Source organism: Falco naumanni, chromosome 2, assembly GCF_017639655.2.
Source record: "Falco naumanni isolate bFalNau1 chromosome 2, bFalNau1.pat, whole genome shotgun sequence".
Taxonomy (NCBI): Eukaryota; Metazoa; Chordata; class Aves; order Falconiformes; family Falconidae; genus Falco; species Falco naumanni.
In genome coordinates this window covers 20,864,065-20,890,478 of record NC_054055.1, presented here as the reverse complement: position 1 = coordinate 20,890,478, position 26,414 = coordinate 20,864,065, and the positions used below count along the sequence as shown (strand labels likewise).

The 26,414-nt window shown below is 37.0% G+C and overlaps 1 protein-coding gene across 1 annotated transcript in view; it reads left to right on the top strand.

Moving 5' to 3' along the window:
* The window catches only part of DDX10 (DEAD-box helicase 10), a 191,486-nt gene that overhangs the window by 9,309 nt on the left and 155,763 nt on the right, over positions 1-26,414 (top strand). Inside the window, exons 4-10 of the mRNA XM_040583764.1 lie at positions 966-1,124; positions 1,577-1,697; positions 2,812-3,001; positions 5,188-5,314; positions 6,566-6,728; positions 8,296-8,380; positions 23,241-23,342. Coding sequence (XP_040439698.1) covers positions 966-1,124; positions 1,577-1,697; positions 2,812-3,001; positions 5,188-5,314; positions 6,566-6,728; positions 8,296-8,380; positions 23,241-23,342 — 947 coding nt within the window. The remainder of the gene's footprint in view (positions 1-965; positions 1,125-1,576; positions 1,698-2,811; positions 3,002-5,187; positions 5,315-6,565; positions 6,729-8,295; positions 8,381-23,240; positions 23,343-26,414) is intronic.

Below are 26,414 nucleotides of genomic sequence, written 5' to 3'. Positions count from 1 at the left end.
GTTTTTTTGGTTTAAACATTCCTTGCATTTTTGTGAGTGTGCAGTTCTTTGAAGCCTGTTCTGTCAGTAACTGTGGGAACAGTAGTAGATTGTTTTGAATACCCTCTCTAGTTGAGAGGATTTATGCTTTATGCTGTTTTTTTTAGTAAAGAATGAAAAAAAGGTGGCTTCAAAAAGTAGTCTTGTGAACTTGAGAAACAAAAATGAGATGACTCAGTTAATCTAGGAGTAGAAGTACCTTGTTTTACAAACTTTTTTTAAAACAAATGTTTTAGGGGAGAAAAGTGATGAGAGCAGCTGGAGAGATGGAGTGAAATAAAAATTAATTGTATAAGGATACTTGACAGCCTTCAGTATTTCAGAATACCTCAGGTATTCATACATAGGAAATTTTTGTGTTAGGATTAGCTGACTAAAACAGTGTTTTTGCAGTGTGAATTTATAAGAGGAGGAGTAATCCTGGTCTGACGTGTATGGCAGCTTTAGTTGAAATGCTCTGTGCATGGTGTGTGTGGATAGTAGTGCTTCAACTCTGTAACCTGAATTAAACCTACAATAATGGACTTTCTTCTAGTTGCTCATTCTATTTCTGGTTCCCACAAAACCTTATGAACAGGGAAGTTTCTCATGATTTTCTACACTGATTCTCATGCAAACTATTAAGGCTCAATTTCCAGAATTTAGCACAGTAGGATTAATTATGCAGAAAAATGTTTACAATTCACCACCCATTACTGTCTGTCATAGATTGTTACTAGGGAACTTTGCTACATCAAGTATCATTACCATCAATTAGAACTGATATATAATCAAACTATGTGAAATGTATACTGATGTTTCTTCATGTCATTATTTTAATTAGTATGGCTTTATCTTTTTTTATGATGCTTTTTGTTACAAATTTGTTGTTGTTACACATTTTCCTTCTGAGATTTTTATAATGAGAATATGGTATTTTTTTTCAGGCTTTGGAACTCCTGTATCGCCATCAGTGGACTTCAGCTGACGGACTGGGAGTTTTAATAATATCGCCTACCCGGGAACTGGCATACCAAACCTTCAAGGTTCTGCGTAAAGTGGGAAAAAATCATGAGTTCTCAGCTGGCCTTATAATTGGAGGAAAGGTGTGTTCTCTTTCGAAGTTTGCTGTATAGAAGCATAAATGAGTGCTATGTTAAGTGCAAGTTTAGGAAGGAAACCCTGGAAATAAGTCAGGGAACAGAGTAGTTAGTGGCAACCTATTAGTGACATTAGGTTCCCATTACACTCGTTTTCCTGCCTGTGTGTTCTGTGTCTTTTGAAGCTTTTGCATATTTATGGTCTTCCCAGGTTACATGACTGGATGGACCTTTCTGCCAAGCCTTCCAGGACTATTCTCTTAATTTAGATTATTCTTAAATACTTGTTGCTCAAGCTGCAAGTGTGAGCATGCTGAAGAAATTGTGATATCTCTGTAGAAGGAGGAAAGGCTGATCCTTGACTAAAAACTATCAATAGGTTAAGCTGACCTGACTGTCTCTGGTACTGGGCTTCTGGTGTGAACAGCTAGAGCTAAGCTGGTTTAACTCCTTTTCAGGATCTGAAAGAAGAGTCTGAAAGAATCCACCACATAAATATGCTAATTTGCACTCCAGGACGGCTTCTACAGCACATGGATGAAACTTCATATTTCTATGCATCTGATCTGCAAATGTTGAGTAAGTTTTTTTGAAGTACTTGACAGTACTCAGAAATATTCTGTAACAGTTCATAATTGTGTGGAGTACTTTCCTGGGTAAAAAGTTTATCCTAATTACGGTAGGCAGGTGAAATGGCATTTAAGTTCACAGGTGTACAAATTAAAGTAGAAAACAGCAAAACCCCTTTCTTGTGTGTACTTTCTTTGAAACAGTTGCTGAGCATGCCTGCCTTAGGATGCTAAGAACAAGTAGGTGAGTTAGTAAGGAACCCAAACCTGATTGTAGTATTCTGTATAATCCCTTAGATCTTGGCTATGGCTCTCCAATTTTCCCTGACATGATAATTAACCATAGAGAATATCCATTACAGTGTGTGTATTTTGGGCCAGGTCTAGAAAACACTTTCAATGTTAAGACAGATTGCTGCTCCTTTCATTGTTTTGTTAGCATTCTTAACATTGTTTTTCATCCTTCCAACCTGAATAAAAATTTCAGTGTAATGAAAAGGTTTGCCTGCCACTAAGTAGTGCATAATCTTTAGCATAGCTTGAGGAACTCAGAAGCAATTAAGACGCTAATGAAGCTGATAAAATGTCAAATTATGCTTGCTACACTTAGTACAATTCATGGCAGTTAGACAGGGATTGCATTAAACATAGGCCCTTTTCTTAAAGCTCTGTCTCTGTGCTATTCTGTTTATACCATGAGTTTTAATGGTAGATTCAGCTTAGGTACAGGAGAGTCTGTTTTGCTGTCCTGAGTAGTACAGCACTGTTTTATATTCCTTGCTTTTGTTTCATTAGTAGGACAGGGAGTTTGTAATTTGCAGTCTGTCTGCAAATTGCCAAACTGTTCACTTGAAATGCTGTTTTTTTATGCTTCATCATGTGAAACTGAGAGCTGTATTGCATAGATTATGGGAAATGCTAGGATTTCTGTTGCAGTTCTTTAAAAATACGTATTGTATGGAGTACATGAATATCTAAGGAGAATCCTGTCATAGACAGTAATTAAGTTAATCTCTGCAGTTTAAATAGGAATGACATTTTGTACTATATGGATTTAATGTATGATTTTTTTCCTTATAAATAAAGCTAAACCTGCTTTTTCTCAAATCTGTCTCTCAATTCAGTTCTTGATGAAGCTGATAGAATTCTAGACATGGGGTTTGCTGATACAATGAATGCAATCATAGAAAATCTACCTAAGAAACGCCAGACCTTGCTTTTTTCTGCCACACAAACAAAGTCAGTGAAGGATCTTGCACGGCTGAGTCTCAAAGATCCAGAATATGTTTGGGTTCATGAGAAAGCCAAATTCAGGTATGTTGGGATAATTTTGTTTTCCTGGGGTAGTTAAACAGATAGTGATCCCTCTTAACTGCTTCTCTGACTGTCAGTTCCTTGAATCAGAAGTTATGTTGTGTATCCTCCTCCTTCCTGCAGTGTCTGATCCTGTTGTGTGCCTTCCTGAAAGCAAGGAATTTCCAGATAAGAGGGTACTAGTTTTGACTGAATCATTACAGGGAGGCTGAACTTGCACTTCTCTTGTGGCTCCTCAGGCAGCTTCTCAGACTGGAAGTTTTTCTCCTCAGGAGCAAGCCCCAGAGTGGCTTATAGCCTGAATGGAGTAGTGTCCTGGCTCCAGCAGCACTCATTTCTGAATTGCTCCTTTTTTTGTTGTTTGGCTTCCTTGCCTCCTGCATATGCATGCTTAACTGTGCAGAACCACCAGATGTGTTGCACAAATACAGTTATTTTGTGTGCCCTTGATAAATCTGGCTTTCCAAGGAAATGCTACCCTATTGGGAAGGTGCAGAATGACAGTCTTGTTTGTGTGTTCACTGTTAGATGCCCAGAGGAAAGCATGTGGCATTAGGCCACATGCAGTTAAGTCCTGTGGCTTTCTGATGTGCTGGGTTTACTGTGTGCATTCAGGACTCCAGCCCTCTGCACACAAAATAAATTTGTCATGCCATAGGTTTGGATCAGAATAGGAGACCCTTGCTAGGAGTGAAGTATGTGGTTTGCCAAGCTCAAAGAATTTAATGTGTCACTCATTGAAAAAATGTACATGTTGCTTTTAGGCACATTTTGTGTTTTTTTTTGAAATCTAAATGAAGAATGTTATTTAATATTTTGCATTTCTGTGGGCTCAGTCATCTAAGTGTCAAATCGCTTATGAACATGTATGATTCTTCTTCTGCTCTTCTATGAAATATGCATATATTTCCATATGTAAGATGCAGCAGAAAGGTAAAGCATAGTGCTAAAAATAGCTTTCCCAAGAGCAAATGAGAAATCATCAGCAAAATGAATAGCAGAACCAGGTTGAATCTTGAGGTGGTTTTCACTATTTGATTTGATTATCTCTGCATTGTACTGCAAATACCTTTTTTTAAAATCAGTAATACTGTCAAATGCATGGTGGCTAGAAAAAATTGTCGTTAATATCCTCTTAGCAGAAGAGGATGTACAAGCATAGTATGTAGTTTTCATTTTAAGGACTGACTGTACCTCGGTTTCACAGATCTTGCATTTTTTTGTGAAGTCTATTTTAAAGTACACTTTTTAAAAATATTTGGGAGAGTGCAATTTGATAATAAACTGGATTTAAAAAAAGGGAAATATTAATTTGTTTTAGAATTTAACTACCTTAGTATGTAATAGGTTAATGCCTTATGAGAAGTTTCCTCTGAAAGACTGAGAAAGGAAAAGGTGTTGTGGCATAATTCAAATTGAATAGCAGAATAAAAATTGGAACAGTGTCTTGTGATTTCATCCTCCCAAGTGGCCACCTTTAACAAAGTAATTTTGAAAACCCTTGGTGTGTTTAGGGTGAAGCAGAGAGACTGTAAGAGATGGGTATTTAGATGTATTTCAAGGGTAAATATGCCAAAGAATTCTTAAAAATTTTATTTTATTTTTTAAAGAAAAGAAAGGTGAGTTAAGATGACAGTTCAGAGCTTTACAAAGTCACCCTGCCTGTCAGTATAATCAACAGAAGTACATCAGTGCTCTTTTTTTGTGTATGATTAGACTGTGCTTTGATGTTGCTTTAAGCACAAATGATGCTTTAATAGGACTAATAGACAAAATTGCACTTGAAGTCAAGGCAATTTGAATGTCTTGGATTCTATGGATTCTTCATTGGCTGCTTAAACGTAGAAAGGGTTTGGCTTGCCAGTAGTAAATAAATTTAGAAGTAACATTGACAGTCATCCATCCCTCTCCATTGGCTTTTAGTAGGGAAATTGATTTGTCTTTCAAGAGAGCTTTCTAGTGGGGTTGCTAAGACTTGTTCCTCAAAGTAGGAGAACTTTCCATCCTGACTCTTTTCTTTTTCTGGGCATTTGTCAGACTCTCTTTACTTTGAAAGGTCAGGCAGCTCTGCAGATATTGCGTGCTTGTATATTCTCTCTCTTCTCTTTTCTTTCTCATTTTAAGTTATGGGAACTGATGGTATCTAAATGTACTTTTTAGATCATTTATTTAATTTTTTTTCTTAGTACCCCGGCAACTTTGGATCAGAACTATGTTGTTTGTGAGCTTCAGCAAAAAGTAAACATGTTATACTCTTTCCTGAGAAGTCACTTGAAGAAGAAGAGTATTGTGTTTTTTGCAAGCTGTAAAGAGGTATGGCTGTTCCCCTCCTTCCCCTGTAGCATTTTAAAACTATTAAAATGAAGATATTGATGTAGATGTCAAGGCACCAGAGCACCAGAGGGGTGAGATTCTGGATTAGTTTGCAATAGGAAATTGGCAGAGAAACCAAACATCACCTACTCCTGTAGGCATGTCATGCAGAGCCTCGCTGACAGAAAGCTCAGTGACCCAGGCTCAATGCAGGAAGGTCCTGGAAACCTCAGTGTACTCAGCCATTTTTGTGCTCTGCTGTTAAAGAAAGAAGGCTAAAAGTTTTGTCACTAAGGGCCAGCTATTTCAGTTTTGTCTCATGGCATGTTCCATAGTTGGGTTGCAGAGTATTTTAATAGTTGTACCTGCTTTCTTTACGAGCTTTTCAATCTGCCTATATAAGAAATTATAATTATGAAATAGTACAGGGAAATTTTTTTCTTATGGTTATATAGGCAGTAATCCTTCAAATATCTACTTGTATATATGTCCTGGGACTGTCCTGTTGAAGTTATTTGTATGTGTTTGTATGGCATCGGTATTCCTATAACATACAGTGTGTATCAAATATTTTACCATATACAATAGTCTAGTAAATATTCGTTGCAGTTCTTCCACTTGTGCAAGAGGTTACAGTATTTTTTGTTGTTCTGCAGGTTGGCTGGTGAGTACAGCGAGGTGGTAGACTTAGTTGTACAGAAATTCTCTGAGCTGCAGCTTGTTCCTGCAGTATACGCAGTTTCTTTAGCGATTTCCTTAAACATTAGATAGCTGCCTGCTATAAAATAATGCTACATCATGGTATTGTATGTATGAGTAAACAGATAGCTTTTGTAAGAGAAGCTGTTGAAGCTTGAAATAGTAAACTAAGACCATGTAGACTGCTTTGAGTTGCAAGTTTATGCTTGCAAAATACACTGTATACTTCTAGTATTGTCTAAAAGCAGTGCTTCTGATGGACTTCGGATATTTTGGTCCCTTGCATACACCTTACTAGTCATGTCCCAAGTCATTCTTGTTGTTACCTACTCCGCTTCCTTTTAGGAAATGTCATCAAGAGGCAGGTCAATATTTTTCCACAGTCTGTTTCTTCTTTAAGTACCTGGGTGTGTGACAGTCTCAAAATAGTGTCTCTTGTCTCTGATATGGAGAAAAGTGTACTTTATTTGATGTGCTAAGGCAGTAGCTGGATATGAACTTGACAAGTTAACTTTGCATGGTATTTTTTTTCCCCTCTGATTTGTTGGGTAGGTCCAGTATCTATTCAGAGTGTTCTGTAAGCTTCAGCCTGGTCTTCCTGTACTGGCACTCCATGGCAAGCAGCAACAGATGAAGAGAATGGAAGTTTACACTTGTTTTGTTCGGAAAAAGGCAGCAGTACTTTTTGCTACAGATATTGCAGCTCGTGGCCTGGGTACGTTCCCACAGAAGCAATAGTTATTCACAAGTGATGATCTAACCCTGTTGAAACTTTTATCAGCCTTTATGCTCTGAAGACTGACCTGATTTGTAAGAAATGAGGTTGTAGTTAGCTTAAGAGCTCATTAAGGTATCTCAGATGGGATATGCTGCTTAGACTTCTGCTGAAGGCCCACTTCATTTGTGCTTATTTTTTCTTTTTGTCCCAGAAAGACCTGTGTTGCCACTAGTTTTGTAATGGTATTTGTTATCAGCAGAAGCTGTCGTTTATTATTTATTTATTAAAGTCTGTGGACAATGTATTTTTCCAGCCATGTACTGTGACATATCTGGTACGAGAGAAAATGGGAATAGTGATGTATTTGCTTACCACATGCCGTAAGGCAAGATTTCAGCAGTTTTGAGTATTTCTGATGAACCTGTATCCTGTGGGTTATTCCAAAGCATATGAAAAATCACTAACCTAGCAGTATGTGGAAATGAAAACCTGAAAAAATTGTAATGTCTGAACTATAATTAGTAATATGCAGTTATACGTATAATACATTATATGACTGTATTCTTAAGGAGGCAGAAAAATAGATGAGGCAAAAGGCAAGAGTATTTATAGAACCTGTTGTCATTACCTGCTGAATTATGATTTATTTCTTTATATTTTCAGTGGATACTTTGGATTAATTTATTTTTTAAGTACTTGGAGGCATTTAGGTATGACACAAGACTTTTCAGGAGTCTACTTGTTCTTTCAGATAGCGGACTCTGTTGTCCAAAATGTAAGGTTTTGTCAGGGTGCTACAAAAGGAAGGAAGGTGCTCTAAAAACTGAAGGTAGAAATGAAAACTGTTTACCTTACCTTCTACACTGTCAAAATCTCACCAGTGAGGATCTAATGTGGGTGTGATTGTTTGGGTTTAGAGTGTGAGTATGGTTGTGGAATACAGCATAGCTACAGACTTGGTCAGGAAGGAACAGGAACTTATCCAATGCAAAGCATGCTGCTGCTGGCTGACGTGCAGCAGTTAGAAAATGGTTATTAATAATATCATTCACATTCAGTGTTGACTTCTTTGTCAGGCATGGTTATCCCTCCCATCTTTGAGAAGGACTATGATATTTTTGTATGTGGACAGCTGAAGTAGTGCTGTCTCACCACAGCTAGCTTCGAACCCTGATGGTGCAGGATATTGATGCTGTATGTGAAAAGTGGGTCATATATTGTTATTTAATTATTAAACGTAGTGGTGTTTTATCATCTGTGTGACACAAAGCATGTCTGTTCTTGTCAAGTGTGAAATTATGTTCCATTCAGCGCACTGCCATAATTTAGGAAATGAAGGCACCATTAATTTTAGCTTTCTTTGATGAAGAGAATGATTGTTTATAATATGATAATAAGTGCAATAAACTTTATTTTTATTTCAGAGGTTGCGCTCAATGTATGCAAATTGGTCTAAGTGATGGTTCTTACAGGAATTAATGCTCCAAAATAATATGTTGCTCTTGGATAGGAGGATTTTGAATACATTGAGCTTAAATTTTGACGTATTTTTTTCTTTACACAGATTTTCCAGCAGTGAACTGGGTCATTCAGTTTGATTGTCCAGAAGATGCAAACACATACATCCACAGAGTGGGAAGAACAGCCAGGTTTGTTTTAAATTTTCATTAATATTTTAATGTTGTAAACTAGGTCATTATAGGAATAAATTGGCTAAAGACTCACTTGAAAAAGCTCAAGATAGAAATTGAAAAAAATCAAGATATTAATTGGAAAGAAAGAAGGGCTGTTACACAAAGACCCTTTTGATTACTGAAGAGTAATGGTTTGACTTAATCATTTCTTAGTGAGCTTCAGAGATTCCTTACAGCAGATGGGGAAAAAATATCCCCAGTTGTTTAATCTGATCAGGGAAGATTAATAGTGAGGAAGCAAAAATCTTCCTCTGCACTTGGCAGGATTACCTTAAAGGCTGAGTTGTTCATGGGTGGAAAAGCTTGTTTTGCTACTGCCGTTTGTAGATGAATAAGGCTTTAGGTTGTGGATCCAATTTCTTTGTGTCATTGAAGACTCTTCAAAAGAATGGAAACATTTCTTCCTTATTTTATTTTGGGGAGGAAGGAATCAACTGATGTTAATTACAGGTTAAATTTTTAATTTTCAAAGTCTTTTGTAAAATGACATTCTTAGGAATAGCTTTAGTTAAGGTATTTGTGGCTAAGCCTTTATGATGGGAGGGAGTTACCCAGATACACTGTTGAAAACCCAGTGCTTGATCTCTGAAGTAGATTTTTGAGAAAACAAGAGCTGTTATTGCATATAATTCAGTAGATCAAAACCTTTATGCAATTATGTGAAGGATGAAATGCAAGACCTGGCATTATATCTTGTACATAATTTAATTTGTTTGTAGTGGGATTTGTAATATAGGTGGTTGTCAAATGTAATGACAGAGCAGTTACTTAGAATAGGACTTCAGCACTCTACACTATAGGAATTTGAAATCTGCCTTCCTGGATCAGATGGCATTACATTTTGGTGACCGGAGTAGAAGTGTGTGCTCCCAGCCCTCTTTCGGAATGTGGAAGTTCTAGCCATGTTTTCATTGTAATTGGGAACATTTCTGCTCAGTTACGTTCTGTGTTCTGTGCTCTCCATTTTCCTATCTACCTGTTAGAATGGAATGGACTAATAAATTTTTAAGTGCTTTTTGGAAAAAAAACTGTCAATGAACAAAATCAGTGAATGTTATATATAGTTAGGTAAAACATGTAGCTATTTGACTAAATTCAGATCTAGGTGTAATCTCATGCATACCAATTTAGAGAAAAACATGTAGTCAGAATTCTGGGGTTTTGGTGTGTTGCCCCCCGCGCCCCCCCCCCCCCCCCCCCCTTTTTTTAAACCTTGTGTGTCTTCCACAGAAGGCTTGTAATTTTGTCTTTATGGCATAATGTCATAGTGAAAGGGAAAATAATATATTTGTTACTGTTTGATTGGCAGTTTCTAGGAGGCTTCTTGAGCTCTTCCTGAGCTGTGTCACCAACCTAAAGCACCTCCTAGGAGTTATAATTCTCAGGCCTTTGCCCGATTCTCATTCAGCGCTGAGAAGAGTGATTGTAAGTAGGCTTAGAGAGGGGAAGCAGCTACATGAGGACAAGTAGCGCCCCTTTTCCTTAATGCTTTTAATAAGACGTCACTCCGATGAGGACGTTAGCTTTGCAACCTTAAGGGTATATCTTCAGTGGCCTCTTAAATACAACCTTCTGTGATTGCTTTAGGGACAGATGTAGAAAATTGGGGCAGAGAGTCTGTTCCATAGGCTGTGGGCTGTTCTGGGTGCCTGCCCTTTGCTTCACTGGGCTGTTGTTTACATGTGTCGTTACGTGAATTTTTCAGTAGCCAGACCTTACGGAAACTGGGACTACATTTGAGCAGGTTGTTTGAGCTGGCATGGTAGTGACTGATACTGAAAGCAAATTCCTTCTGTAGGAAATGTTTTATGGGTATTTTCTGTTTCTTAATCTGTTACAAAGATCAAGGAAGGCTTAGCTAGGCTGAGCTTTCATTTTGGAGAAACATATATGTGCTCTCTTCTCAAAATAAAGCAGTCCTGGAAGTAAATTTGTTTAGTGATCTTAATGGCATGGAATAAATTTTTGAAAATAAAACAAGGGAGATGTCTAATAGTTTGAAGTGAATACTGTGCACTAAGTAAATATGCTAATGCAGTTTTAGATGTGGATAATTGAGAATGTACTTCTTAGTGAACTCTTAAGTGTTGAGTAGGAAACCACTTGTTTTCAATAGCTACAGTTATTGTGTTAGTTCTAGAAACTTGATAAAAATGAACTGTAGTTTAGTAGTCCTCATTAATGAGGTTAGAGATAATTACAAATTTTCATGGTTTATGAGTATATAATTGCATAGAATGGAAGCTAAATTAAATAGCTCAACTAATTAAGGGACTATGTTAAACTGTAATTAAAACTGGGATGCCAAATACTGTTTACTTTTGAAATCAAATTATTTTGTGATGCAAAAGTAAAGATGAAAGTCGAGAGAATTTATTTTGGGGAGAAGGCTGAAAAACCTTTTACTAACAATCATGGATGTGTTCCCACATCTGTTTTACAGTTTTGCAAAGCCTTATCTAAGATGGAAGATAACGATTGATTTTTAGGTAGATAAGACCACCGTGTTCCCTAAATAGCGTTTCACTTGCATTTTATCCTGCTGAAGAACATAAATTGCAACTCCTGCACTTCTGATTTATAGTAAAGTAAGATCAAGAAAATCTGGATGTTGCCCAGTAATGCTTTTACTTTATAGTAGAATTGGCATATCTTGAGTGTGTGAGGTAGGTTTTTTTTTTTTTTTTTTGTCTTTTAAACTTGAAAGTTGTGCTGCGATTGGAGTAATTGGAAGCTATTTCTTCCAACTGCTTTTAAAGTATTTATTTAAAGTCTTAACTAGTTCAGTAACAGAATTTCTAAAATACTGACAGTAATGTGGCCAGGCCCATAAATATTTTTTGCTATATTTTTGTCACACAATCTCTTGGAAAAGTCTGTAATTTAAAATACTTAATCAGTCTTTTCCTGGGGGCTTTAGTTTCAAAAAATCTAATTAAATAAGAGCTGCTTGTAGCAATTGTCTGCAAAGCTAATTTCTTCAGGCTTTTAATTTATATTGATGCCTTCTATTCTGTAGCCTATGAAGCCTACAGTTGAAAATGTTCTTTGATTGGTTTTGTGAAACAAGTTACAGTGCCACTAGGGGGCAGCAGAAGGTAATAGTTTCTGAAGCACGCTGGTACTCAGTTTCTTCCCTAACTGTTTTTCCAAACATAATTTGTAAGTTGTATGGCATGAAAAAAACATATCTAGGAATGCTTTTATTTCAGTCTTGATTTCATTAATGAGTTGAAGACACTGAAAAGTCTATTAATCTTTCTATTCACATGTAAATATCTTGTATTTTGGATGTACCTGCATCCTGGCACATTTTAACAGTTAATTTCTTTCTTTCCTAACCTTCTACTCTGTTTTTTTTTTTCTTTTAATTTTTTTTTCCTTTAGAGGAAACTTAGAAAAACTGTTAACTTGAATGATTTTTCTGTTGGGACTCTCTTTTTTAAAGACACTGACAGTGGAATGTTAAGCAGAATAAATCTTCTTTTGCTCTGGAGTTTTTATCTGTGGTATGTCCAGAACCTTAAGTAGGGTTTAGGTCTGACTCCAGGCTCAGACTTCTGACGGCATTCAATCCAGGGTAGTTGGTTACGTTTCTTAGGTGCTTAAACTGATATAGGAAAATCAGCATAATTTTGTTGTCATTAAATATAGTGTGCATACAGGCATGCATGCTCTGTCTAGCTCTACATTGAGAGGCTGTGGAGTCTCATTTCTGGAGACACTCAAAACCTGCATGGGTGCGACTGTGCAACCAGCTCTAGGTGACCCTGCTTTAGCAGGGGGCTGGACTAGATGATCTCCAGAGGTCCCTTCCAACCCTGACCATTCTGTGATTCTGTGATAGGCTTTTTGCCTTCTAGTGAATTAAATTCTGAAAACAAAAGGAACAATAAAAGTCCATCTTCGCAAACCAGTACACTTTGTTGCCTACTATCTTTGTACTGGCTGGTATGATGATTAGAGCCAAGTATGAATAAGGACTTCAAAGATCTATAGGTTTTTTGATACCTTGTGAATACTGAAGAATATACACACATCAAATTGTGGAAGGGTGAAAGGACCAGATCATATAATGATCTTATTCTGTCATGAAGTAAAATGCTTTGAAGTATGCTCATTGGGCTCTCCTTAAGTAATTGCACATTATATGTGTGAAAGTGAGACTAATAATCCTTTAGAGTAATCCTTACAAATGGCAGTAAAACATGTGAAAATGTGAATGATTTAATGGAACTTTTTAAGGTTTGGGTTTTTTTTTTTTTTTGCATTGGGAAATATATCCCAGGCATTCATGTCCTGAATAAACAGTACAGTCAAGGTGGCAGCTCTTTGAGTATTGTTTTTATATTTAAGAACCATTGAAGCACTTTTGCTGATGTTTCTTTAAAAAAAATAATGCAGTATTTAGACCATTTCATAGTATATTGCAGTCAAGTCATCATCCTAACTCAAGGTAAGTAAAATAGCTGCTAGTGGAGGTCACAAGAAATTGTTGACATGACATACTTGCAATCATATTATTAAATTCTCTAAAATTAACCACTGTATCCTATGTTCCTGACAGTGGCCTGCGGTGCTGCAGTCATACTGACTGGCACTGTGTTATCCATTAGAATTCTCTTCATAATGGCGTGGTATGAATGTTCCAATACACTGAAATATTAAGTGGCTAAGGTTATTACCTGCTGACATGAAGCTATACTCTAAGCTGTAATAAAAATAAATAAGCACATGTCTTTTAATGCAGTAGAGGGGACACAGATGCTGTGGAAAATTATTTGCTTACAGTCTAGGCTGGAGGACCCAATGACCTCCCAAGACCTTTTGAAATCAGTTTATTCTGAGATAGCGTGGTAAGGCTGGTGAGGCACTGCCTATTCTTGTCCATTATTTTTTATGACTAAGTCTGTCTGGCAAACAAGGACCACCTATCCAGTATGACTGACTGAAGGGGATTAACGTTTTGTGGTATGAATGAAACCTGGTTGGATGACCTTGGCAATAGATATAAATGGGCTACTGTCCAGACAGGGAAAGGACATGAAGGGATCGGAGGAAAACCAAACCAAAGAAACACTAAACCCCAAAGCAATCTCTGACTCTATAGCAGTGTTTAGTGATAATTTTCTTGAGGTACTGAACTAAGGTCTATGCAATGGAGAAATAGGAGTGAACAAAGCACCAGAAGTGAGCTAAAGCAAAACCAAAAAATTAAGCTAGTTCACTTTTTGTTGTTTAAATGCTCTGTGGGACATTGGACTGTTCACAACCGTTCTTCTCCCTGGCTGAATTGAGGACCCAGCAGTCAACACACGATGTCTGAAGGGTTTGCTCAGCTGTGAATTAGCATGCATGCTTTCTGGTCTCTTGTAATTTTTGTTGGGCTGATTTCGTAGGACTTGCTGTAGATGGTACGGCGTGGTTTCAGTTAGCAGTGCACACAGATCTCTTGTTAAAGATGTGTTGTTTTAAACAAAAGTATCTATTACAGAAAGAGAGCACTGAACATGTAGATGGGATAGAAATTTAAAATTCATGCATTTGTTTTCTGTGCTTGTTTATCACTTAAAAAAACAGAATAACAAATTACTGCATTACAGAAGAAACTCAGCAGTGTACAAGATGTGATAAACAGTAGATAAAACTCTTCATGCTCCTGGGCTTGGAGAAATAATGTTTTCTTGATCTGAGGCTTAGATTTCACCAGTCCTCATCATGTCAGAAGACCCATAAGGTAGTATAATTGGAAACAAAGTTTGGCTGAATTGAGCCCAATCTGAAAGACCTAAAGCAGTTAGTTTGTTTAAGAATTATGTTTAAAAGTGGAGCTTATATAATCAGATTTAATAGTTGATTTTTAAAACAAAACTATTAATTATTGAATTTCTGTGGAAGGCCTTAGGGGTAGATACGGATATTAGTTTCTCTTTGTTGAAGGATAGTGTGTGGGTGAACAGATTTATTTGTATGTGTATCAGATTGAAATGGGTCTTCTCAGAATAAACCTGTCCATTTTGATATGTTTGGAATATATTTTTATAGATTTCTTACGTTGTTACTTTACATAAAAAGAGTTGAACAGACAAACATCTGCATCAATGAAGTGCTTTTTCTTTCACTGCCATAGTTATTTTATGAAGGAATTGAAAAGAATTTTAAAATAAAATATGAACTGCATGATAGAAATAATAGAACTTGACTCGATCTAACTTTTTTCTAGTCTCTATTACATTAAGCATGATCGTTCGTTTTTTGCTAACCTGTAGAGTGGGAAACCGCTGTTTGTAACCTACCTTCCCAAAACTAGATGTATATTTGCATACTCAGGTGGTGATTCTTTCTTTTTAGGTACTTAAAACTGATGAAGAACTGTACTGTGCTAGGTGGTTTTTTGTTTTTTTTTTCCCCTCTTCATCCTTAAATCTCAATTGCAATAGTGTTTACATTAACATATACCTCTATACTTTCACTGGCATATTCTTTCAGTCTTTACAAGGCTAAATCTTTGCTCTAGAAGCAGGAGTGTATGCTGCTTTTTGAGTTCTGATTATCAGTGTTTCCATGGGATGAAGTTGTCTTGTTCTGGATTCTTGATGGAAACTAAAATTGTATGCAAAGGTTTAAAGAATATTATTGTCGCAAACTCAAGTGCTCCAGAATATTTATGTTCTGCAAAGGGTGAATGTTGTTTACTGTGAATGGTGCACAGTGAATAAATAACCACTTTAACATGGTGAATAATTTGGCTTCACAGTGGAAGTAACTAGAAAACAGTTTGTATTAAGTTTGGTGATCATGTGTGATGAACAAAGCGGAAGAACAGTACAAATCCTTAATTAGAAGGTGTATTATAATGCACAAACATACAAACCCAGATGAATTTATGGGCTTGGTTTTGATGCTGTTCCAAATGCTTAACTTACTGACCTTAATGTTTTAAGAAAAGCAGTCCTTTGCCTTACTTCTGATAAGTCTCAAATTTGATCTGGGTGAGAAAGGGACAGTTGAGAAGCTGGTTTGGCTTCCTTGATGCCTGATTTCCTTTCTCTGAAGGGATTTGCTGTGGAGAGTTTCTGCAGTTCAAATGTATCTGAAGGTGGCTTGTTGGCTTGGAATGCAAACCTTTTTAGGAATGGGCTTTGATTTAAGCTCACAAGTTTTGCAGTGATACCTTACTTCCATCTGTGTCTTTTGACAGATGAGATGACAGCATATGTTGATACTATCCATCCTGGCCCATTTCGACTGAAATTAGATCCTTAGTCAAGTCAACTTGGTAAAGTCTGATTTAAGTTACAGATTAAAAAAACCCCAAAACCCCAAACACATGGGTGTTTTTTGAGTATGATGGTAGATGTGTGACTTCTATATACTTATGGTTCCTTACATGTTCGTGTGTGGTAAATATATTCAAAAACATTATCACCTCCTTTATATTGAGTTTTCTGTAATGAGAAATATTCCAGTTCAGGGAACTGTGGTGCAAGTATTTTTATATCTGCAATCCTCCTCCCCCAAATTTTATGATTATGTCATCAGTTCCATTTTGTCCTGTGCCAGTTTTGAAAATAGATTATTTTTTTCTTGCCAAACAAAGCAGAAATACTGCCTTTAACTCTCTTGAAATTTGGCATCAACTTATATCTTCTGAAATACAAATGTTAGGGAAACATGTTGCAATACATCTGTTCAAGGCAACCTGTATAATATTTCTTTTAAGGTCTGCATATCCACGCAGAGTATCCTTACAGATCTCTTTCCATTGCTTTCCCATAATTTTTTTTTTTCCTGTTGGATGTTTGCCCTACAGCAGAACACTGGTGCCCGATGACCATCAATCAGATGGTTCCCATTCCTATTTTATTCTGGTATCACTGTGACTCATATGTCTTTGACAGTTAAAATACGGTGCATTTGACTGAACTATATGTTACGATGGTCGTGGCAAGGATGTAAAATTACTCTAAATGTAGTTAGAACAAGCTCAACTCTAGCTGTGTGGAAAGGTGGAATTGATTAATAACCATGATATGTTTTCACCTGTTGCCTTTGTGATAATTGTACTATTGTTTGCTTTAACAGTATTGGCTAGGGATATACGCAGCCTTTGACTGGGTCTGATCAAGGATACATTAAGATACGTTAAGATTAGCAAAAACTGAGTGTCTGTTTGGCCTGCGTGAAAAGCATTTTTTCTCATCCTGTCCTCACTGAACCGTCGCCATGTTATTAGTTTCTTCATGCTTGATACCAGCTGTGAGCTCAGGATGATACTCGGCCAAAGTTTAATATAGATTCTGTCATGATGAATAAACCATCCTCTTGATTTTAGTGTTTTAGTTTGTTTTTGGTACAAAATGGAACTATTTGGCAACTCTTTGTTTTTCATTGCTAAGGAAATGGTGTTCCTGACATTTTAAACCATTTTTCTACTTCTAATTAGTCAGTATCACATTGTCCTAAATAATTTATCCCAGTTCCTTCTTGTCCAGCCCTTGATGCTTGCCCTTGATTGCAGACATCCTTTTTCTCATCTGCAGTCAGTGTGAATATATCATGCCTACCCTTTGCTTTATAATGCTAATGATGATTTGTCACAGCTTGCTTGTAAGTCAAGATTGAGTTGCAGAGAATTTACTTGCCTTTTGATAAGAATTGAAGCCAATAGATGCTAGGAAAAAAGACAGATATGAACTAGAAGTACATGAATTTTATTTTTTTTCCTCCAAAGGCTTTCTGTAGGTAAGATGCAATTTTCCATAGAATTGGAATGAATTGTCTGGTATCCTAAGAGACTTTTAAAACCACAGCGTAAAGATGAGTCCGTGCTCTGGTTTCTTGATAGCTTGAGGAGATGACAGGATAAGTAATATCACCAATTACTACACAGTCCAAGAAAGTTTGATTATGTTGAGGTTGTTAATTTACTTGTCTTCAGCATAGCAGAGGTGCAGACCTAGTGAATAATAAAACATCAGAGTGAATTAGCCTTTTAGGCCAGCTGTTTGGTTTTGGTGATGATGGAAAACTTGAAGGCTGCAGTCAGCAAGAATGGGGAGAACTTCTAATGTCTTCTCACCTGCAGAAGAAGTCATCCTTCTGCTAAAGAGTTTCAGCAGCTGAGGTTGACTCTGCTGCCTTAGTGTATACAAAGGTTTAAAGGTTTTATCTGTCTACTGAAAATAATTAGGGAAGTGTTCTTTTGTTGGCTGTAGTGGAGAACTTTACTCCCCTAGGATACTAAGAGATGTTCTTTTCTCCTGTTTTAGGCATTGTAATGGAAACAAATTTTGAGGAGAACATCCAAGTGTTCTTTTCTTTTTTGTTCATGCTAGTTTTTACTAGCTTGTGCTTTCATAAGTATGCAATATAGAAGCTTTTAGTATAAAAGAAAATTTTTGAGAACTTAAATTTTCCACTTCAGCCTATCTTTTTGAGGTTATCTTTCAGACCATAATTTTCTTATTAGCATATTACCAAGTTGTTCTTTTTTGAGAAATAAGATAATATTTTACCCAAGTAAAACTCCTTTTTTATAGGCTTGCATTTTGCTTTCTTTAGCTAAACACCCATTGGGGACTCTGAACAGATACAAACCTTCCCAGATGGTACTTAAGATTGTTTGATTTTTGGCTTTCTCGATTCTGTAATGATTTCATTTTTGTGTTTAGCTCTGAAGAACAGCATTAATATTAAACAGTCTGTTTTAATTAATTATATCACACAATATAAAAATGGGCAAAACCTATTCCTCCTTAACTTCAAGTACATTTAAAATACTGGCATTTAAGAGTGAATGTTTCCACAATAGCTAAAGAAAAAAAATTGCATCAGTAGTTACCAGATGTCTTTCTGTCCTTTTGAATTTCTGAAGACATCAGCTCTGAGAAATATTTGTAATGTTGCCTTTTTTTTTTTTTTTTTTTTTTCCTTAGTTGTTGCCAAAAGGTGAGAAAGTGTAGGTGTTTGGAAACATCCGTCTTTTCTTTGTCTATTTTCATGTGATTGTTTCATTACTTAGCTATTTTCTCTATATAAAGGCTTTGCAAGACTTAGTGTAAACCTTGTGTCCATAGATGCCGGATTTAATGCTTGTTTTCTTCTCGAGGATCTATGGAATGTGCCTTTAGAATTAAAATCTCCTGAATTTGTACTTTCTGAAAAGATAACTGACCTAACATATAACATGTTTAGCACTAGGAGCACCTTTCAGGGGTCAGATTGAAGGTTTATCTGGTCCTGCATCCTGGTTTGAGAGTGATCTTCTGGATGCTGAGGAAAATCTATAAAAGCAGAACTAATGTAGAATGATAATTCCTGTACTGTATCATTCCAGAGTTTGGGTTTGTGGCTTGCAGGGTGGCTATTTGCACTCTCTGACCCTTGATGGGTATTTCTTCCGTGATTTGTATGGCACTGTCCTTACATAGCGTGTTGCATGCTGAATAAAATAAATATAATAAAGCAACAATTTAAGAATGCCAAGTCAGGCACTCCAGCATAAATGCCAGAAACAACAGAACTACACAAATTGCTTCATGCCTTTGACTAAATTTAAGGAATCTACAGAAATCCTAGAATCATAGAATGGTTTGGGTTGGAAGGGATCTTCAATATCATCTAGTCCCAACCCCCCTGCCACGGGCAGGGACACCTCCCACCAGACCAGGTTGCTCCCAGCCCCATCCAGCCTGGCCTTGAGCACTGCCAGGGATGGGGCAGCCACAGCTGCTCTGGGCAGCCTGTGCCAGTGCCTCACCGCCCTCACAGGAAATAATTTATTCCTTGTATTTAATCTAAATCTACCCTGTCTCAGTTTAAAGCCATTCCCCCTTGTCCTATCACTACATGCCCTTGTAAAAAGTCCCTCTCCAGCTTTCCTGTAGGCCCCTTTAGGCACTGGCAGGCTGCTGTAAGGTCACCCTGGAGCCTTCTCTGTTCCAGGCTGAACCACCCCAACTCTCTCAGCCTGTGTTCACAGGAGAGGTGCTCCAGCCCTTTGATCATCTTTGTGGCCTTCCTCTGGAGCCACTCCAACAGGTCCATGTCCTTCTTGTGCTGGGGTCCCCAGAGCTGAACATGGTATTCCAGGTGGGGTCTCAGGAGAGCAGAGTAGAGGGGGAGAATCACCTTCTGTTCATGCTTCTTTTGATGTAGCCCAGGATACAGTTGGCTTTCTGGACTGCAGGAGTACATTGCTGGGTCACATTGAGATTCTTGTCCACCAGTGCTCCCAAATCTTTTTCCTTAGGGCTGCGCTCAATGCATTCTCTGCCCAGACTGTATTTGTGCTTGGGATTGCCCTGACCCACATGCAGGACCTTTAACCTGGTCTTTTTGAACTTAATGAGCTTCACACAGGCCCATCTCTCAAGCCTATCAGGGTCCCTCTGGATGGCATCCCTTCCCCCCAGTGTGTTGACCCCATCACAGAGCTTGGTGTCATCAGCAAACTTGCTGAGGGTGCACTCTATCCCAAGTGTCTGTGTCACCGACAAAGATATTCAACAGTGCTGGTCCTGGTACGGACCCCAGAGGAACGCTACTTGTCACTGGTCTGCACTTGGACATTGAGCCATTGACCACTGCTCTTTGAGTGTGGCCATACAGCCAATTCCTTACCCACCAAGTGGTCCATCCATCAAATCATGATTCATAGGTGTTTATATAGTGTGATCAAGACTTTTTTGCCTTACTGACAAATGAGGGAGTTCTTGCTAAGAGACTAAACAGACATTCTTCCCAGATATTGAATCATTCACATAGCTCTTCTCAGAATCCTTTCCTTTCATAGCATCTGTTTTGAGGAGAAGAGCAGAACAGTGTGTAATTCTGTACTCTAAATCGGTGAGAGACTGGTATTGGCAGTGATATGATGTCTGTTTTCCTGTCTGATACAAGCCTTGGGTAGAAAAGAGAATATTTTCATCCTTCTTTCCAACAGTGCTCTGAGAGCTTAGGTTCTTTTGATGAATAATTAGCTGCCTTGGAACTGTGATCATCAGTTTTTGCCATAAAATGCAAAGTCCTCTAAGGTTTAGTGGCTTTCCAGGATTTCATTGCTTGTTCAAGCAGTGGCGGTGTCTGACATGCACCCACTTTCTGGAGATATTATCTGGAATTTGGCTGGGTTAAAATACATAGAGCTTTCTTAGAAGGTGCACTTGGTCTATGTACGAAGTAATTCCCAACCCTAATTATTATATAAAGGGTGCGAATATTCATGAGGTGTTTGGTTAGCAGTGGGTTAGGTCCTCCCATGCTGCTGGTAAAGATGATAAATTGCCTTAAACCAAGTATATGGGTTGCTTTAGAACTTTGTTTTAGAAAGGTTATACAAGCTCATGTTTCTGCATTAAGGATGTTTTAGGTCTACTGATTAAATGGATTAAAATCAAGTTAGTATAGTTTTTGTACAGTATGTCTTCCTCACCCACAAGCTTAAAGCAGTATTTTTTAGGACAAAGTCCAAATGTCTTACCATTTCTTTTGGTACTTTTACCAAACTATATATAACCAGTAAATTTACAGTGCTGGTATGTGGCAAAGACTGTCCTCTTACCTCAATTTGACTTCCATGTAAAATTTCAAAACCTAGAATGTAAGAGTTAAAATCTCATGATAAAAAACATTTATTGAACGTTTTAAAATTACCTGTAAAAGTCAGTCCCCAAACCCATCATGTATAGCATTGGGGGAAAAAAAAAACCAACCCCAAACCAAAAAACCTACATCTGAGAGGGTTTTGTTGTGATCTTTCAGATTCATCAAATGAAAGCAGAGAGCTGTAATAAAAGCTGTCAGAATGTTTTAACTGCAGATTTTGTTGCTACTTGCATTGCTTACTATGCTGTGACAGATAGTGTTTGTAGTTTTCAAACAGTTCTGCAGTACTGTTTTTGGCAAGTGATGACTGTTTATACTTGGAGAAATGTGGGCTCCCTGTAGTCTATCTGAAATGATTTTTATCCGTTAGTGATATGATTCTTATTTGGTGTGCCTGAGAACATCAGTCTGCGCTCTCTGGCCTCCAACTTAAAAGCTCTTTTCTTAAGGCAAGGAGCGTTGACTGAATACTTCCTTAAACAGCACTTGTGTCCCCTTTTCTGTGCAGGAGGACTGAACTGGCATTTTCTTCTGTCCTTGATGAGCTTTTATTGGAAAGATGTGTGACTTACTCTGGCATTGTCTGTAGTCTCTGACCCAAGGACAAACTAATAACATCTCTCAGCCTTCTGCTGACAGTTTATACCTTTTGTAGAATATCCTTTCGTTGATGGTTCTCTTGATGGAGATGAGTGAATGCAGTTAAAGACCCAACTGGAGAACGTATGCTGGAGTAACAGAAGCTGAAGATTTGTGGAATTGCAGCAGACTGACTGAAATAAAGAGAGAAAACAGAAAGGACAAACCAGATATGCTTAAGATAGAGAAACATTTTACTAGTGTAAGACAGATGAGAGTGGAGTAGAAACAAAGCCAAAGGCCTGTTAATGTAGTAAATAATTTGATATAAAACGGCACTTTAAAAGTAACACAGTGAGTATTTTCTGTTTCAAATAAATGGAATACTGGTAGTCATAGCAGTTTATGTATAGGCTTATAATCTGCTGCTGACTAGGGGCCTTCCTGTGAGTAGCTCTTGTCAGTTTAGAGCTGCTCTACATAGTAACTTACTACTCTCTTATTTTGCTTTGTCCCGTGCATTGCTCTGATCAGTTAGTTGCGATTTGGATTCTGTCCAATTTTGGCATATTTCTGAAATCTAGTTGGATTGCTATTTTTTATATAATGGAAGACTCATTGCAATATTTTCCTATCAATCTGTACTCTTAAGAACTATTTGTGAATGTAAATGAAGAAACAAGATATGTGTTAGGATAGATAAGAACAGATAATGTGCTAACTCCTTACTACTTCTTCAGTAGGACTTAAACCCATTGTTTTGTTTGTTTACTAGTGCTCTTGGGTGTTTCTTTCTCCATGAACATCGTCAAGTTACTACATTCACCAAAAGTAGGAACTTTTTCTTACAAAACATAGAAAGTCAACAGAAGGTGCTTTAAGAATAAAATAGAAGAATTTTTTATGTCTGTGCCAACCACCTATCTTGAGAAATTACTAACTCAGCTATATTTGATACAGCTGTTAAGTGTGCTGAAGAGTGAACACTAGGTATGTTCTTAGGGGATCAGTGTGAGGTAGTTTTTCTTCTGCACCTAAAAACTGCATCTATAAATGGAAGAACTCCCTGATTTTTATGCTTTTCTTTCAGATGTCTCTGTCACCTGTTAGAGGAATAGCCTTTATTGGATGTGCCAGTAGCTGTTGTTGTTGTTAGGGATCAAAGCACTTACCCTTTTCTAGCCTTTACCTTCTTTCACTTGCAGGATATGCAAAGGAGAATCAGTTGTTACCAAGTGTTAAGACTTGCCTATTGGTAAAGGATGAATTCAAGCACCTAGACCTTCTAATATTGTAAGGTTTGATCAAGTGCCACTTGATTATCACTAATGTTTCTAATCCAGGGAAGAAAAGATCCACTGATCTCAATGCATGTCTTAGCTCTTGACGTTTAGGGCTCTAGATACAGTTTGGAAATCAGCTCAGGTGGAAATATTAGCAAGTCACTCTAACTGGTTTGCCTCTTCTTTTCCCTTTGTAAAGTGAGGATTTTTTCTGCTCTTTGGGCTGCTTACAAGGAAGCAAATGTAAATTCTTGTCAATTATTGAAAACATCAACAAAAACTGTATTTTTTGCGTGTTTGCTTGAGGTCTCTCTTTTGGTTTGTTTTGTTTTTTCCCCAAACAGATACAAAGAAGGTGGTGAAGCTTTGTTAGTATTGCTTCCCTCAGAAGAAAAAGGCATGGTGGAACAGCTGGCACAAAGGAAAGTACCAGTCAGTGAAATCAAGTAAGTGACTAATGGCCTGTCCGTTTTTCAGCCTTCTTTCGACAGAAATAATGTGTGATGAGCTATGACAGTCCTGATAAAGTGCTTGAATTGCCTAGAGCTGACAAACAAGGGAGATCATTTTGTTTCGATAGCGTTGTAGAAGGTAAAGACCTTGAGAGGTTACCTGTTGCATCCCCTTTTCCAAAGGCAGGATCAGCTGAACAAATCATTCCTATCAGATACTTGTCCAACTTGCCAATTATTATCTTTACAATTTCCAAAATGATCTTGTCTATACTCAACAGTTCCTATCGTTAACGTTTTTTCTTCAAATACCTGATAAGCCTTCTAAGTAGTTTTAAGTGAGAGATTTCTGTTGTCCTGTGCCAAGAATGTATGGAAAATTATGTATGCTCTTACTCTTTGCAACTACTTTTTATGTAATTGAACATTATCATGCTATCTCTTTTATCTTCTTTTCTTCTGCAGATTAAACAACTACAGTTTCTTTAATCTGTCCTTGTAATTTTTTTTATACTTGTCATTCTTGTTTCTCTTACCTGTCTTTTCTTTAGTTCTTGACTGTATTTCTCTAATTTTGTTGAATCAACTGAAGAACAGGAAATAAAACATGTGACTAAATGGTCATTTTACATACTAGGAAGAGTGTAATGGTGAAAATCCATACAGATCTATGCTATCTGCACAGAAGAGAACTGACTTTCTGAGAAAGTTGCAGAAGCAGATAATGATACCATGTAAAAATAAAAAAAGCACTTATCTTTCCAATTTCTGTTAAATGCAGAGTAATGGACATGTAGGAAAGACAAAAACACGAACTGAAAAAATAATAAAAAACCCCTGCCACTAAAAAGATTCGGTGGTAACTCCTTAATTAGCAGCTATAGGTAGGAAGGAGCTAATTGTTCTTTAAGCCTGTCAGCCAAATATTAAATCAGAAGAGGAAGCAGAATGTGAAGGAAATATGGAAGAAGAATTGAAAGCAAGCCAGAAAATGTGCTATGAGCCTGACACCATTTTGAATACTTACATAGTTCAGGTTACACCATGCCAAAAATCAGAGTGGACCTAGAAGAAATCAGAGAAGGATAACAAGGTACAAAATTAAGTTTCTGTACCAGTGGGTATGAGCAAGGCTAGAACTGTTTTACTTTGAAAAGCTGTAGTTTCAAAGGGAGGACATGAATACATGAGCAAAGAAGATAATTACCTGTACGCAGAAAGTGTTTGTGGAGCAACTGTTTTTGAGAAGAAATCAAAATAGGGTGAAACATTAAGTGGCTGTTATTACCTCGTCGCTTAAACCTTCAGGTCTGCTCAAAATTAACTGGTTGTCATTTCTGTAGAGAATAGGAATACGCATGTAGCACTTTCCAGACTTAAGGTTTATTTTTATTTTTTTAAAGTATTTTTGATGTATAGGACGTGCCATTTTGAAGGCACTTGTGAATGCTGTTTCTATATAAAAAACTGAGTACACAGCAGCCAGTGAAGTAAATACACTTTTTGTGGTCAAACATGTGTATTGATTCCGTGTAGCATGTGCATGAACTTCAAACATAAGACGACCTTTGCTAAACCAGTGAAAATAAGGACTAGAATGGAGTCAAACGCTACTAAAAGTCTAATTGTCTTTGAAGCTTTCTTTTGACATGGCTGTTAAAAAATAAAAAAAGAAAAAAAACAAAGAAAAAAACCCCTAACACACAGCAACAACAGAAGAATGAAATAAAATCACTCAACTGAGTATGGATAACGTCAGTAAAGAAACTGAGTTAGTCTAATACTTTCTTTTCTTTTTAAGAATTGTAGTGCTTTAAAAGGATCTGTTGTATAACTACCACAGCCTAAGCAAATTGTCTCATTTTTGAAACTGTATCTTTTTCATAGCTATTCAGCTAATTTATCTTATTTTGATATTCACTAAATGTCTGATCTCATGCACATTATAAATATTTCACCTTTCTTTGACAGCTAAGCTTTTAACTTCTTGAGCAATGCATTTAATTATTTGAACAGCTTATGATAGAAAATAGTAAAAAGGCTCTTTAGCCTATATTTATCCTTGTAAATACAAATTGGTATTTTTGTACCAGAATAACAATTAAATTTTAATAAGGCAAATATATAATATCCCCCCACCCCCCCAATGCATTTTCTATATATAAATCCAAGTTAGATGTGTCTCTGGAGAGACATCCATGCCTGCATATTTTGACATTCATGCTAATCTGATGTTGCATCGATTGAAAACTCTGCTTTTGCTTATTTTAATTTTTTTTTAAAACTTCATCCTAAAAAATCATTCTTTTACCAAGACACTAGGGCATATGTATAATTAATGCATTTAAGTAACATTCTTAACTGGAATCATTATAAGCACAGTCAGGGCTTTTGATTGATAATGCATTTTAACAGCCTGCCCCAAAATCCCGTTTTGCAATCTACAAAACCTGCCTTATTACTATTTGTAACATAATGAAGGGGAATAGTTTTACTTAGAATTGTCTGTCTAGTGTGGTTAAGGCTTAAATGGTTTAGCCTTGTGCTTGTAAGAGGCTACAAGAAATTTGTCCCAGGTCTTCTGCTGAAGAATTCTGGTGGTGTTTGTGCATACTCACTCAATTACAGATTTTCAAGAACTGAGAGTTAGGAAGTAATGACCATTGCTCACTGCCAATAGAGTTTAGCTCTTTGAACTTCTGAAATTAATTCTGAAAGTTTTTTGTTTCTAAAACATCACTGTCAAAGTGTTTGTTTTGCTGATCTTGTTAACCTGTTGTTGTGCATAGGGATCGCAAGAACCCGTTTTCTGTTACATTCCTTGTTTTGTATTTTCTGACTTGCAAACAGCTCTCAACATTTCTTTATTTCATTTAGCCAGAGCTTTTAAAATAATTCCATAACTTGAAAGGAGAGGGGGGAAGCGCTTTTTTTGTTTCTTGAATACCTATTCAAAATGCTAGGGTTGGGCTGTTTTCTTAATTTGTAATTTTAAATCTAAGCTCCTGGTAGATGCTGTTGGTATAGCATTCCTTTCTAATAAGCGCAAGCTGCCAATTTACAGGT